The 12,823-nt window shown below is 47.2% G+C and overlaps 1 protein-coding gene across 1 annotated transcript in view; it reads left to right on the top strand.

Moving 5' to 3' along the window:
• EDA (ectodysplasin A) overlaps positions 1–12,823 on the top strand; it is a 60,395-nt gene that overhangs the window by 43,375 nt on the left and 4,197 nt on the right. Inside the window, 4 exon segments of the mRNA XM_030967549.1 lie at positions 8,473–8,502; positions 11,507–11,686; positions 12,460–12,494; positions 12,597–12,648. Coding sequence (XP_030823409.1) covers positions 8,473–8,502; positions 11,507–11,686; positions 12,460–12,494; positions 12,597–12,648 — 297 coding nt within the window.

The following is a 12,823-nucleotide window of genomic DNA, read 5'->3' as shown; positions in this document are numbered from 1 at the left end:
CAGCAACAGTGGCTCTGGAGTTAATTGGGAGCAGGATTTTGTCTTTGCTCGTGACCACATTTGTGCTGTGGTGTTCTTGCACCTACTCAGAGGCTGGAGCTGTTTTTTTAGAGCCTTCTGGTACCAGCAGCCTGTCCTGGTGCCTTGCTATTGATCCTACAGTGGATCTGGAGAGGATGGAAGAGGTAAATCACCTTGGTTGTTCCCTGTGTCCTGTAAAGGCTTGGAAATTCCCGTTGCAGTGAGCAGGGACACATCTGCCTTGCTCAAGGAAGTGAGGAGGGATTTTCAGCAGAGCTCTGTCTCTTGGAGAGCAGAGTTGAGGTTGTAGGATGGAGAGAACCCCAGGAGGTGACTGGATCCAGCCTCTCCTAAATGGGACCAGCACTGTGACAGAGGTGACAACAGCAGAGGTGACAGACCTCTAAAGGACAGGTGCTGTTCCATCCTGGTTCTCCTACAGTCCTGCACCTGTATTTTTCCTCATGCCAAAAAGCCCTGGGGAAGGAGATACACAGGGCTGATGGGGCTCTGCCTGCTTCAGCACCTCCCTTCAGACAGCACCTGGTGCCCTTTGAGTCCCATCATCCTCCTGAAGGTGGAAAAACCTGTGGAATGCATGAGCACAGCTAATTCATCCTGCTCCTTTTGTCCTTTCCTTTTGACCTCTACCTGGAGCAAAAATCAGGTTGATGAGTGGTTGTCCCTTAGGTCTGTCTCCTGTTCACACTTTGGTTGTGATCATCTGCAGTAATCAGGTTTTTTTCCTTTGAATGTGATTAAAGACCAGGGTAAACTACATCACAGCCTACTGCCACTATTGGCATTATCTGTAAATTTGAGTTTAGCTGTCCTTAGGAGCTTCACCAAATGATTCCCCAAGGAGTCCTGGGTTTTGTCAAGCCAAGCAAAAATCTCTGAGTACTGGCAGGAGAAAAAAAACTTTCTCAGCAGCAAAAAAACTCCTGTTCCTGATGAGATCTTACGTGGTCTGAAGCTGTTTGAGAAGAGAGATTGTGGCTCTCTGGCATCTCGTGTCTCTCCAGGGATTCCAGGGATGAGCTGTGACTTCCCTGCGTTTGTTTTCAGCCCGATGAGCTTGAGCTGGGGGCTGGTGTTTGGGATCAGAGGAATGGGGAGGGAGCAGGCTACTGATCCGTGGAGCTCCTGGAGCAGCATCTGCTCATCTGGATGACACATGGATGGAGGTTTGTCCTTTGGTGGAATGTGAGGAGAGGAGCAGGGAGGCAGCAAAGGCCACTCTCAGCCCTAAGCCACCACATGAGAGATGATTCCCAACCCTTGGTGCTGGGACACGAGCTCCTCTCACACCCTGTGGCCAAGCAGCCCTGGGAGTGACCTCAGTGCAGGACTCTTCCCCTGGAGGCACATGGAAAGTCCATCAAATAGATGAAGAATTGCCTCAAAAATTGGATGGAGCCAAGGGAGTGCCTCAGAAGAGGCCAAAATGAGCTGCAAACTGTCCTTGATCTCCCAAGCTGGTGGAGACTGGCTTTGGGCTGGGGCAGTCCTGCACAGGGCTGGGGGGTCACAAATGTCACTGTCCCCAAGCCATTTCTGGGGACTCAGCAGCCTCTCACACCACAGTGGACAGGGCAACACAAAGCAAAGACTCCTGGAATACAGTGTTGTGCAGGTGGAGCAGGCTGGGATGGCCCTTTGGTGACTCTGGGAATGGCATGGGACTGAGATCCCACTGGATGAAGGGCAGGGAGGGAGCTCTGGCTTGTGGGGGCTGTTGAGGAGCATCTGGATTTAAGGTGTAACCAGGCAAAGACCATTAAGGGCAGCTGTGTTCACACGTGAATTTTTAGGAGTTTTAAAATGAGGTTGAAACAAAAGCAGGGAGAGAAGGAAGGCTGAGGAAAGCTGGAATGCCCTGGGCTCTGCCCTATGGGCTCAGACATCCCACAGTGCTGTTTCATCCTTCCCCTACTTTTTGTCTGGATTCCCTCCCATTCCCTTACCAAACATATTCTCTGTATTCAGATTTGTTGAAGTTACTTCTAGTTCACACTCCTGGCTTGGGTTTCTGTAAGTGTGGGCAGCACTTTTCCTCCACTCTCAGAAGAAGATCCCCCTTCCTCATCAAAAAGCCACCCTGGGAAGATGTGCCAGAATTCATAGCACAGGATGTGATTTACTTACTTCTGGGATGTTTTCCTAGATGTATCATTTATCATATTCTCTAAATATTCTGCAGCAATAATCCCAAAGCTGCTCTTCAGCAGACCCATTGCTTTCTCTGGAGTTGGTAAAGAAGCACTTTCTTTTTTGGGGAAAAGGGAAAATATTCCTCTTGTTTCAGTGTTTGTATCACTGACGGATAGTTCAGTAGGGTCCAAGAAGCTTTCATCTGGATAGACCAAATTTCCTGAAAATGTTGAAAACATATTGGTTCCAAACCTCCCCCGAAACCACATGTTCTAGATTAGGCATGTGTTGGGAGCTTTCCCCAATCCACTGGAATCTGGCATTAATAACCCCACACTTAAAAATATTTGAAAAGCTTTACATTTCTTCTGCCCATGAGAATGAAATGAATGTCACTGCACCAGCATTGGAAAGGCAAGTGCTGAGTTCTGGAGGTTTCTTGTTCATTGGGAAAACTGACATCCTGGATGGCAGGAGGTTCATCATCACCTGGAATCTCAAGGAACACCCAAGCTGCTCTTCCCACCTTTGGTATTGGTCAAACAGGGATAGAGGGGTTGGTTGATGAGTAGGACTTCACGCAGAGTCCTTGAGGTTGGAAAAGCCCTCCAGGATCATCCAGTCCAAGCTGTGACTGATCCCCACCTTGTCACCAGCCCAGGGCACTGAGTGCCACATCCAGGCCTTCCTTGGACACCTCCAGGGATGGAGACTCCACCACTTCCAGTGTTTGAAAGAACCTACAAGGAGGCCAGAAGGGCACTCTTCGTCAGGAACAGTTGTGACAGGACAGTGAGAAATGGGTGCAAAATGAAAGAGGGGCAGTTTTTTGACATGCGGAAGGAATTCTTCCCTGTGTGGTTGTGGAGGAGCTGGAATTGATTTCAGTGAAGCTGTGGCTGCCCCATCCTGGGAAGTGTCCAAGGCCAGGTGGGCTTGGAGCAACCTGGACTAGTGGAGGTGTTCCTGCCCATGGCAGGGGTGGGACTGGATGAGCATTAAGGTCCTTCCAACCCAAACATTCCATGATTCTGTGACTTAATGATTTAATGTTTATTTTATGGAAGAGTGAGAAGGGATGTGGTGTTTCTGGCTTGCACCAACATCTCATGAATCACCATGATTTTGTCTTTAATCTGGAACCTGGGATGAGGAGAATTCTTCAGTACCTCTATCCTCTCCTCTCCCAGGGTGGAGGGGAGATGGAAACACAGAGGTGCCTCAGTTGAATTAACTGGTCTTACATGTCCCCAGACCAGTGTCACACTCAGGGAAGAAGATTGAGGATGTTCCATAGTAACTCAGTGCTGGGAAATAGGAGAAGGATCAATAATTCCAAATGAATGCTGAAAACAGGTTGGCACAGTCTGGATGGATGGATGGATGGATGGATGGATGGATGGATGGATGGATGGATGGATGGATGGATACCCAAAACTGATGGCTGCTGCCATATACCTTTCCCAAACTGAATGAACACCTTAAAGACATCACTTGGTGTTGTGTCCTGAATCAAATGATGCTGCTAAAACATGATTGTGGCATTCCATGGCTTTTTTCTCCTCTTGGCAACTGGGAATTCCAGCACATTCAGCACCTCTTTAGGTGTATCCTTTGTTTGGCTTTTTCCTATAATGGTCAGCCTTTTATAGGTTTGATATAAAATCAGCATAATTACAAAGATCTGTTCCCATCCATAAAACCAGTTGGAACTGTTTGGCAGGAATTTAAACTATTTCTTGTTAATCCACACACACAGCTAATAAGGGAATGCAGGGGTTTTTTAATATCCTATTTATATCAGCAGATGTCCTAAAGAAGTTTGGGATATTTCTGTATTTAGAGTAAATCATAGCAGTGTGTAGCGTGCAGAAAGAGAGATTGGAGGGGGGGCAAAGTCAACTCTATTAATCTTGCTGAGAGCAAACATGTCACATGTAATATCCTTGAGTTGCATCACCATCTGGGATTTTTCTGAAGGCCTTGGAATTGATCCAGCAGATGGTATGGCTGCAGGAGCAGAGGCTGGAACCTGCTCCCTGAAGCCTGGGGAGATGTCTTCTGCTGCTGGCTGGGCCACAACTGGGGGTTTGCACACCAAAAACTCATCTCTTGTGAGGGTTTCCCCCAGCTTCAAGTGAGGTTTTTGCATCTGAACCCAAAGTGCTTTTGCTAGAAGAGGCTTGGAACTGTGTGGATTGCCTTGGGATGGCTTGGAGCCTTCCACGTGTGGTGGCTCTGTTTGGGTTGAGGTCTTTTGTCATCATATAGAGACATCTTTCCTGCTTGTACCTTTCCCTCTTAGTTTACCGTTCCTGCAGGCTTGATATTCCCTCTTTTTCTGATAGCCTCGTGTTATATTTTCCCAGCAGTTGTGAAAAATCAGCTTTTGGAGTGCTGCTCACAGCCAGGGTGTCCAGCATGCAGCATTCCTGCTCCCATCTTTCCTGAGGGAATCCTGTCCTGTGATGAGGAATTCAGCTGGTCTGAGTTACTGCAGCAGAGTCAGGAGCTTTTCTTACAGGAGATCCAGGGAAAGGGAGTATCTGTGGTAGGAGTAAATCAGGTAATTGCAATGTTTCCAGTAGCAGCTTCAGTAGTGATGGCTTTGGTGGTTAGGCAAAAATATTACCAAAAGTAGCATTCCAAAGGGACTGGCAGACTTTTGGGAGACTTTCCAGACACGACCTTTGACACAGGAGGGCTCGCTCTGAACCAGAAGTTCCCCTCTAGACCTGTGCTTCTCCTTGGAATCCTTCTCATTCCCAACTCCATGGTCTTGGGGAGCAGTTTGGATGTGCCAGCACTGTTCTTGAAGCCCTCCAGGTCTTCTCCTTCTTTTCCCAGTGCTGTTCTCATCCCTTTCCCAGTGCTGGTGGCTACCAAAGCAAGCTCACTTGCCCACTCCTTGCTCCTTCCAGGAGCCTTTCTGTGGAGTTCCTCTCGTTTCAATTCATCTTTCTGTATCAGATGATCCAGATTGACTTCCCTGTTCCCAGGATTTCCTCAACCTCAACCCTTCACTAATTGGCAGCAGGATTTCCCCATGTTTTCCAGAGTTATTCCCATTTTAGGATTGTGTTTCTGCCTTCCCTGGCTGAGCAGCAGCAGCTGAGCATGTGCAGGTGTCCTCCAGCATCCACCAGAACACTTTATTATTTCTCATATATTTATATTTATATATATTTTACAGGACTGTATGTTTTGTATGACTGAATCTCATTCCATGCTTATTATCCTTCAAAGCCATCCAGCCTGTCCTGCTTTCCCAGTCCATTCCTGTATTAACAGTTCTGGCCAATTTCCCTCCCCCTAAGCAATGGGGTAGACAGAGCTGACAACTCCTTCAAGGAGGGATGAGAGTTTAAACATATATTTAATTCCAGTTGAAAGATGGGGAAAGCAGAAAGGGATGGACTTCCCGAGGTCTGGGCCTGGTTTGACCTCAAAGGAGAACAGGCAGCATGTGGAATGGGAGAGGTGAGATTAGTGGGAAGAAGGACAGAGGTCAGGAAGAATAACTGTACTTGGATGGCTGCCACATTCAATCCTGGCAACTGGCACCACCTGGATCTGTGGGACATTCCTGATGGATATGGAAAGGGGTTCATGAGGAGCAGAAAGGTGCACTCAGAAAGGTGCACATTATAAAGAGGGGAAAAGAGGTGCCAGGGAACAGCTGAGAGGTTGGGTTGCTCTCAGATCCCATTGGGACTGGAATAAATCCTCAACTGCAGCATGGCAAAGTCCCTGAAATCAGGTGTGGGGGCTGTTGATCAGTCAGAAGTTCTTCAAGTCAATTGAGTTTCCTTCTCCATGAAGGTGGCAGGTCTGTAGATTCTGGAGCAGCAGCAGATATCCTGTAATTTGGTTTTTATACTCCTGGACAGTGAAGGAACAGAGTGGATACACTTGTGATCCAGGTCTTGGAGTGGAAAAAAACAGAGTTTATCTCTTAGCCATCCTTGGAATCAAGGCCTGCATGAAGCCACAGTAAATAAATGGTTGCATAACTTGTAGGTATTTAACCATCAATTAAGAGGTAACCAGTGGGTCAGATATATAATGGAATCCCAGACTGGTTTGGGTGGGAAAGACCTTAACACTCACCTCATTGCCCTGCCATTGACAGGGACACTTTCCCCTATCACAGGTTGCTCCAAGGCCCATCCAACCTGGCCTTGGACGCTTCTAGGGGATGGAGTATCCATTATATTATAATTATATTATCTGTGTGTTCAACCACTGCATTTAACAAGCTTAAATATTTTGAAAAGTATTTTAAAATATTATAACAAGTTTAATGCTTAAATATTGGGTTGTGGCCTCTGAAAACCCTGGCAGAAAGGATTTTTTAATTACCATTTTTCTCCTCTGCACATCAATGTTGGGATAACGTCCATCGAGCCAAGTTTTCAAGCCTTATGCCTCAACACCTCAGCACCTGAGAGGAATATTGATCTGAAATTTTGGCGGCCCTCAGCTTAGACTCAGTAATTTATTACCATTTTAGCCTAAATGGAGCAGTAGCTCATGAACTTCCCATTCTGAGCAGAACCAAGGGAAATTCTGCTGTATCAGAAGCTTCAGCTCTGCGCTCCAATTAAACGATCCCCCCCTGCTCTCGGGAGGCGAACAGATGCAAACCCCAGAGAGACTCAGAAGCTCCCAAGCTTAATAATCCTGAGTTTTTTTCCCCCCTCGTGTCAGGAATACTTTTGTGTCTGTCGAAAGCTCCACTTGCAGATCCATAACATCTCTCTCTGTCGTGCCTGGAACAGATGCGTGTGTTGTAATATAGACTGCGAACATTGACATCCCATGTGGTTCTCATTCCTCCCAGTCATCTTTGAAGCTAATTGGATCCAGCCAGCCCAAATGTGTCTGGCTGGCCACAGCTATTTGTACTTTCACTCTGGTTCTGGTGCTAATGGTGGGATCTATGGAACATGAAATAAACTCTCGTGACTCCGAGGGCTGCCGAGGCACAGCCGCTCGCGTCTCGCTGGGCTGGGATGGGCTGGGATCTTTAAATGGGATTTTTTTTTTCCCCTCTTCTAATGTTGTTCAGTGGCTGGTGGCTACAGTGAGGACTGGTGGGGCTCAGAAGTGCAGAATCAGGAGCCTGGTTGTCCAGCCTAAAAAGTTTTGCAATTTGGTGTGGCTTCCTAGTGGTATACTGGGGTGGCATTGTTAGGAATCCATGTGTTGTCCAACCTGTGAATATTATAAAAAAATAGTATAAAAATATTATTTAAAATAGTCAATTAGCAGAAATTATAATTTAGATTGAAGGATCTTAAAGCTCATTCAACCCCATAGGTAGGGACATCTTCCACTATTCCAGGTTGCTCCAAGCTCTGTCCAGCCTGGCCTTGGACTCTTCAAGGTTTGGGGCAGCCACAGCTTCTCTGAGCAATCTGTTCCAGACCCTCACAGGGAGGAATTTCTCCCTTAAATTATATAAATTATATAATCTCCCATTTATAGATAATGTCTTTTACAGATAATGCCTTTTATAGATAATACCATCATTTTCCCATGACCCAACAGCACAATGTGGGAAAATCAATATTTCTGTTGGAAAGGCATCAGTAAGGTTGATGGGTAATTTCTCTGGTTCTTTTCTTGTCTTTCCTCTACCTATCTATAGAAAAACGGCTTTTGTGTTGGGAATTTACCTTTCCCCACCCCCTCAGACTCAAAGCACCTCGTTACTTTCAATTGGTTATAATTTTATCTCAGTTAAAGGTGATTTCAGTCATTGCTGTGCTAAACCCCAGGTTTTAGAGGGATTTCCCTGATGAATAGCAAGGGAGTATTTGGGGATTTTTGCAGTTAATTCCCATACATGATGAATTCTTGGGGAAGCAGTGGAACATGTTTCACACTTCAGGCTATGCTCACAAAGTCCTGTTATTTCTCAGCTTCACTGTAAATATTTTCTCTCCATGCTCGGGAGATTTGGGTTCCCATTGTTTCAAACAGCCAGTTCAGAATAATTCTTTGCTTTTGTGGTTTTTTAGTGTTTTATTCTTATTTTTTAAACAACTTGGCTCACAAGGGGTCAGCAGGGGGTTGGACCAGATGATCTTTAAAGGTCCCTTCAAACCCCAACCACTCTGTGATGCTCTGAAATTTGGGTTACTGCTCTCAGCTGAGACCATTCCTGTGCTGCTGCACGGGCCACAAATACATCCATTGTCCACTTGGAAAATAAAAAATGGCAATGGAGATTTTCTCTGATGAAATGATCACTGAATTTCACTAATTTTCTTTCTTTTTTCCCCTTTGTAGGTCCAAGTTCAGTGAAAAACAAGAAAAAGGGTAAGTTTGAGTTTTAACTGAATTTTCCTTTCTGTGCTTTGTGAATTCTCCTTGGCCAACACAAAGGAGAAACCAATGGCAGCTTCCCTCTCAAGGAAAGGCTGGAATAACACCCACAAGCACCCCTTTAAACTTCCTTAAACACTGAAAGAAGTTAATTATGTTGTACAGAAGTAATCCTGAAGATTCTCCAATTGAAGAGTTGAGTTGAGTCAGTACCAAATACCAGGAGCTGTTGCGGTTTTCCAGCCTTGGCTTTCATCCCAATCCTGCCAATTTGCAGCTTGGATTCTCCTTCAGACCCACCAAACTCAACATGAACACATTTTGCATTCTGCTTTTCCTTGTTTTAACCTCCAAATTATCATTTTATGAGCCCCTTCTGAGTGTTGCTCAGCCCTCAAGGTTTTGTGGATTTCATGATGTTCCTCAGGCAGTTTGCAGTGGATTTTTGGGATTTGGGTTATTCAGGCAGCCCTGTTTGGGGGGTTCCTGATGCCATCCTTGTTTCTGTAGGACTTCTGGGAACACTTAGGGTCCCACACTTAGAGTCCTACATGTAGGGTCCCACATTTACTTCCAGGAGTTTGAACAAGTCCAAGGATCCAAGCAGTTGCATTTTCCATGTCTGTACTACTGCAGCAGCACATCAAATGACTTTAATCTTTGGATGCAAACTCCAGAGCCACAGCTGAGAGGTGGGAATAGGCCACACTTAGCAACTTAATTTGTATTTACTCCGAGAAGCAGCGTAAAATTTTATGTTGGAGAAGTTTGTCCTAACAAAGCTCAGCCCGCGTTCAACCAGCCCCACAAATAACAAATGATGGCTGCAGCCTCCACAGCAATTCCAGAGGGGCAGGGGGATCTCATGGTGCTGGATTGCATACAGCTGTATAAAGTAGCTTAATTTTATGGTATTGTCACATTTAATTCCTTTTAGAGTTCCAGTTCATTGTTTGATGAGTGAGGATTATGGAGAACTCCCTGCTTCTGCCTGCTCTGAGTTTTGGGTACAGACATTGGAGAGCTTGCCAGGCTGGGATTTGGGTGCTGGGACCCTCCTTGGAGATCTGATAAGGGACCTATCAGATAATAAACAGAACACCTTTGGCTTGTGAGGTTTGTTAATGCAGAGAAATGGCTGAAGTGCCTCGAAGGAGGGAAAGGCACAGAAATGTGTGGCTGGGATGAGCGATTGTGTCGCTGCTCAAGCAGCAGCTCCCTGAGTAGCACAGCAGATTTTGGAGGCAGATGAGTTAAACCAGCTGTGATGTGCATCCCTCTTGGGAAGGGAAGCCTGGAGTGACAGCAGCAGCATTCCCAACTCCCTGTCTGCAGTCCTCCCTTGGGATGGCCTGGATTGGAGGGATATCAGTGAGAGGAGTTTGGTGTTGGGAAAATGGGTGTGGTTCAAGGTGATCATTTCCAAAGCAGGGCATCATCCTGAAGAGAAGTACTGGATTAGAGGAGGTGGGGATTGTGGCCAGCTCAGGTAGGAAGTCATGGCTGCTGGTTTGGAGAGAAATACTGCTGTGGAGATTTGTTCCCTGAAGCCTTTTCCCGTTTTTTGTAGGACACCAGTGTGGCTTTACTCACCTCTGCTTACTTTAGCTCCATTTTCTGCACATTTAAATTATGTCCACAGTTGTCCCACCCTGATGTCCTTGCTCCTGGCTAGTGGCCACCTAGAGATTCCCAGTCCTGTGCTAAAACAGATGGATTTCTCTTCACACTTCTGTCCATTACAAGGATGAATATTAGTAGAGAAACAAGTACATAAATGTACTCAGAAACTATTCCAACAACTATAATTTCATATCCCAACTGCTGCTGTCATCTAAATATGAGTTTAATTTTGTCCTACTGGGGACCTTGTGGCAGCAATTGAAGCGATTTTGCTCTGTTTATGTTCCTTGGCAGAAAAGCTGTTCCAAAGTGGCATTTTAAAAACTACATCAAAAGAACATCAATTTGTCAGGAACGTGGAAAATCAGGAGAGCAGGGACCAGGCTTTCCCCGCAGAGTTTGTTTCATCCCATTCTCTGTATGTAGGAGTCATTCCTGATGTGGTTATGTCATTTCTCTTCCTTGGGACGTGTGAGGTGTTTGAGGATCATGGTAGGGAAGAAGATTTTTACCACTAACCTGGTAAAATACTGGGGCAAATTGTCCAGAGAAGCTGTGGCTGCCCCTGGATCCCTGGAAGTGTCCAAGGCCAGGTTGGACAGGGCTTGGGGCAACCTGGGATGGTGGAAGGTGTCCCTGCCTATGGCAGGGGTGGGACTGGATGGGCTTTAAGGTCCTTTCCAACCCAAACCAGTCTGGGATCTGTGATTGTAACAATTCCCCTGGATGTTTCCATCCCCTGGATGTTTCCATCCCAAGGCCCTCCCTCCATCCAAAGCCCAAAATATTGAATTATTTTGAGGCACAAGCAGCACAGGGGCTCCTCCAGCAATACTGGGGAAGAGCTGGAGCTCAGCTCTGAACTGCCCTCTGGAGGAGAGCAAGCCATGTGGATCATCTCCCAATCCTAAATCTATGCAACAGGTAGGAAAGATTATCCCTGTTTTCCATCGAAACTCAGTAAGCTGAGTAACTGCAGAGTGGTTTGTGTGGACCCAGCCATGGCTGGGTGCATTGGAACGTGCTGTGGGAGCATCCTGACTGCATCCAGAGATCATCCCGGGTCTGTAGGGATGTGACCAGGCCCAGGGCATGGGACTTGAGGACTGACCCCATGCCAAGAGCAGAGTGACTGGAGCTGTGGGAAGAGCCCCCTGAGCTTCCATCCCTTGAGAGGCCCTGGAGAATCCCTGTGCTGTGTTTCAGTGTAATTCCCACCAGGAAGGAGCCTGCAGGGTCCTGCCCTGCTGGCAGCGTTGTCCTCATGGTGTGGAGCTGTAGGACCCCCACCCTGGCTGTGCTGAGCCAGGAGTGATCCATCCCCAGCCTCCCATTCCCTGCAGCCCCAGGTGACGCCTGTCCTTGTGTTTTCCAGGTAAAAAGGCTGGTCCTCCAGGGCCCAATGGTCCCCAAGGGCCACCGGGGCCTCCCGGGCCACAGGGTCCCCCCGGCATTCCCGGCATCCCCGGCATTCCAGGCACCACCGTCATGGGCCCGCCCGGCCCCCCTGGCCCCCCGGGCCCTCAGGGACCCCCCGGCCTGCAGGGCCCCTCAGGTAAGGATCCATCCGTGCCCTCTGCTCCGGGCTGGGTGGGCAGGAATGCCAGAGATGTCACCAGAGTGTCGCAGTGTGATGGCACCAGGGCCTGGAGCAGAACTGCGGTGTCCTGAGCTGTGTCCTGGGAACAGCCTATGGAGGGAGTCCCTGCTTTAAGGTTGGGCTTTAAGGTTCCTTCCAACCCAAACCATGCTGGATTTCTGGGATTCCATGGCTCTGAATGGCCAGGAGCAACAGGAGCCCCTCAGCTCCGTGCTGTGCTGCCACAGGCATCTCCTCCCTAATTCGGATTTGGCTCCCAGGGAAGGGAGATGGAGTGGATGACCTGCAGTGGGAAACTTGGCATCTTGACAGCCAAGAGGTTTTATTCCTGCTGTGGATCAGGGAATGGGTTGTGCAATTTGTCCTTCTAGTGCAAACCTGTTGAATAATAAAGAATTTTGATGGTTGGACAGAAATGCTGGGAATAAACTAGGGAAATATAGGATGAGTCTTTTCCTTCCTTATGTGTTTTTTAATATTTTTTAATGTGTAATATTTCTGTTTTATGTATTTTAAAATTATCTGCACCCCATATCCCTCCTTCTGTTAAAACAGAGGTTTAGTGGTTATTATGGAGTAAGAAAAGTGATTTATGTGGGGCTTCAGTGTTATTTTGGAGTAAAAAGTTATTTATAAGGGGGTTTAAGGGTTATTTTGGGATAAAAGAAGTTTTGTTTATGGGATTTTTCACTCAACCTTCTTCAATGATTTGGAATTGCCTTTTGCAGGTGCCACAGACAAGGCCAGCTCCAGAGACATCCAGGTGGGTTGATATTTCCATGGAAAAACCCAGCTTTGGGGGGCATTTCTGTGGACTGGCACAGTGCTTCCCGTTAATCCTCGATCCCTGTGCTCTCCCTTGCAGCCAGCTGTGGTCCATCTCCAAGGCCAAGGCTCAGCAATCCAAGTGAAGAATGGTAAGGATCTCTTGATAATTGTGGGTACTGGGAAGAGCCCCTCCTGCACCCCTAGAGTTCCTGGATCCCAGTCCATTCCATGACACAGCTCCAAGATGATCCCTGCCCATCCCTGCTCTCCAGTACCCCTGCCCAGACTGCCCCAGAAGAGTCTTGTGTGGAGTCTCCACCTCCA

Source organism: Camarhynchus parvulus, chromosome 4A (genome assembly GCF_901933205.1).
Source record: "Camarhynchus parvulus chromosome 4A, STF_HiC, whole genome shotgun sequence".
NCBI classification, from domain to species: domain Eukaryota; kingdom Metazoa; phylum Chordata; class Aves; order Passeriformes; family Thraupidae; genus Camarhynchus; species Camarhynchus parvulus.
This window is presented reverse-complemented; position numbering and strand designations above follow the sequence as displayed.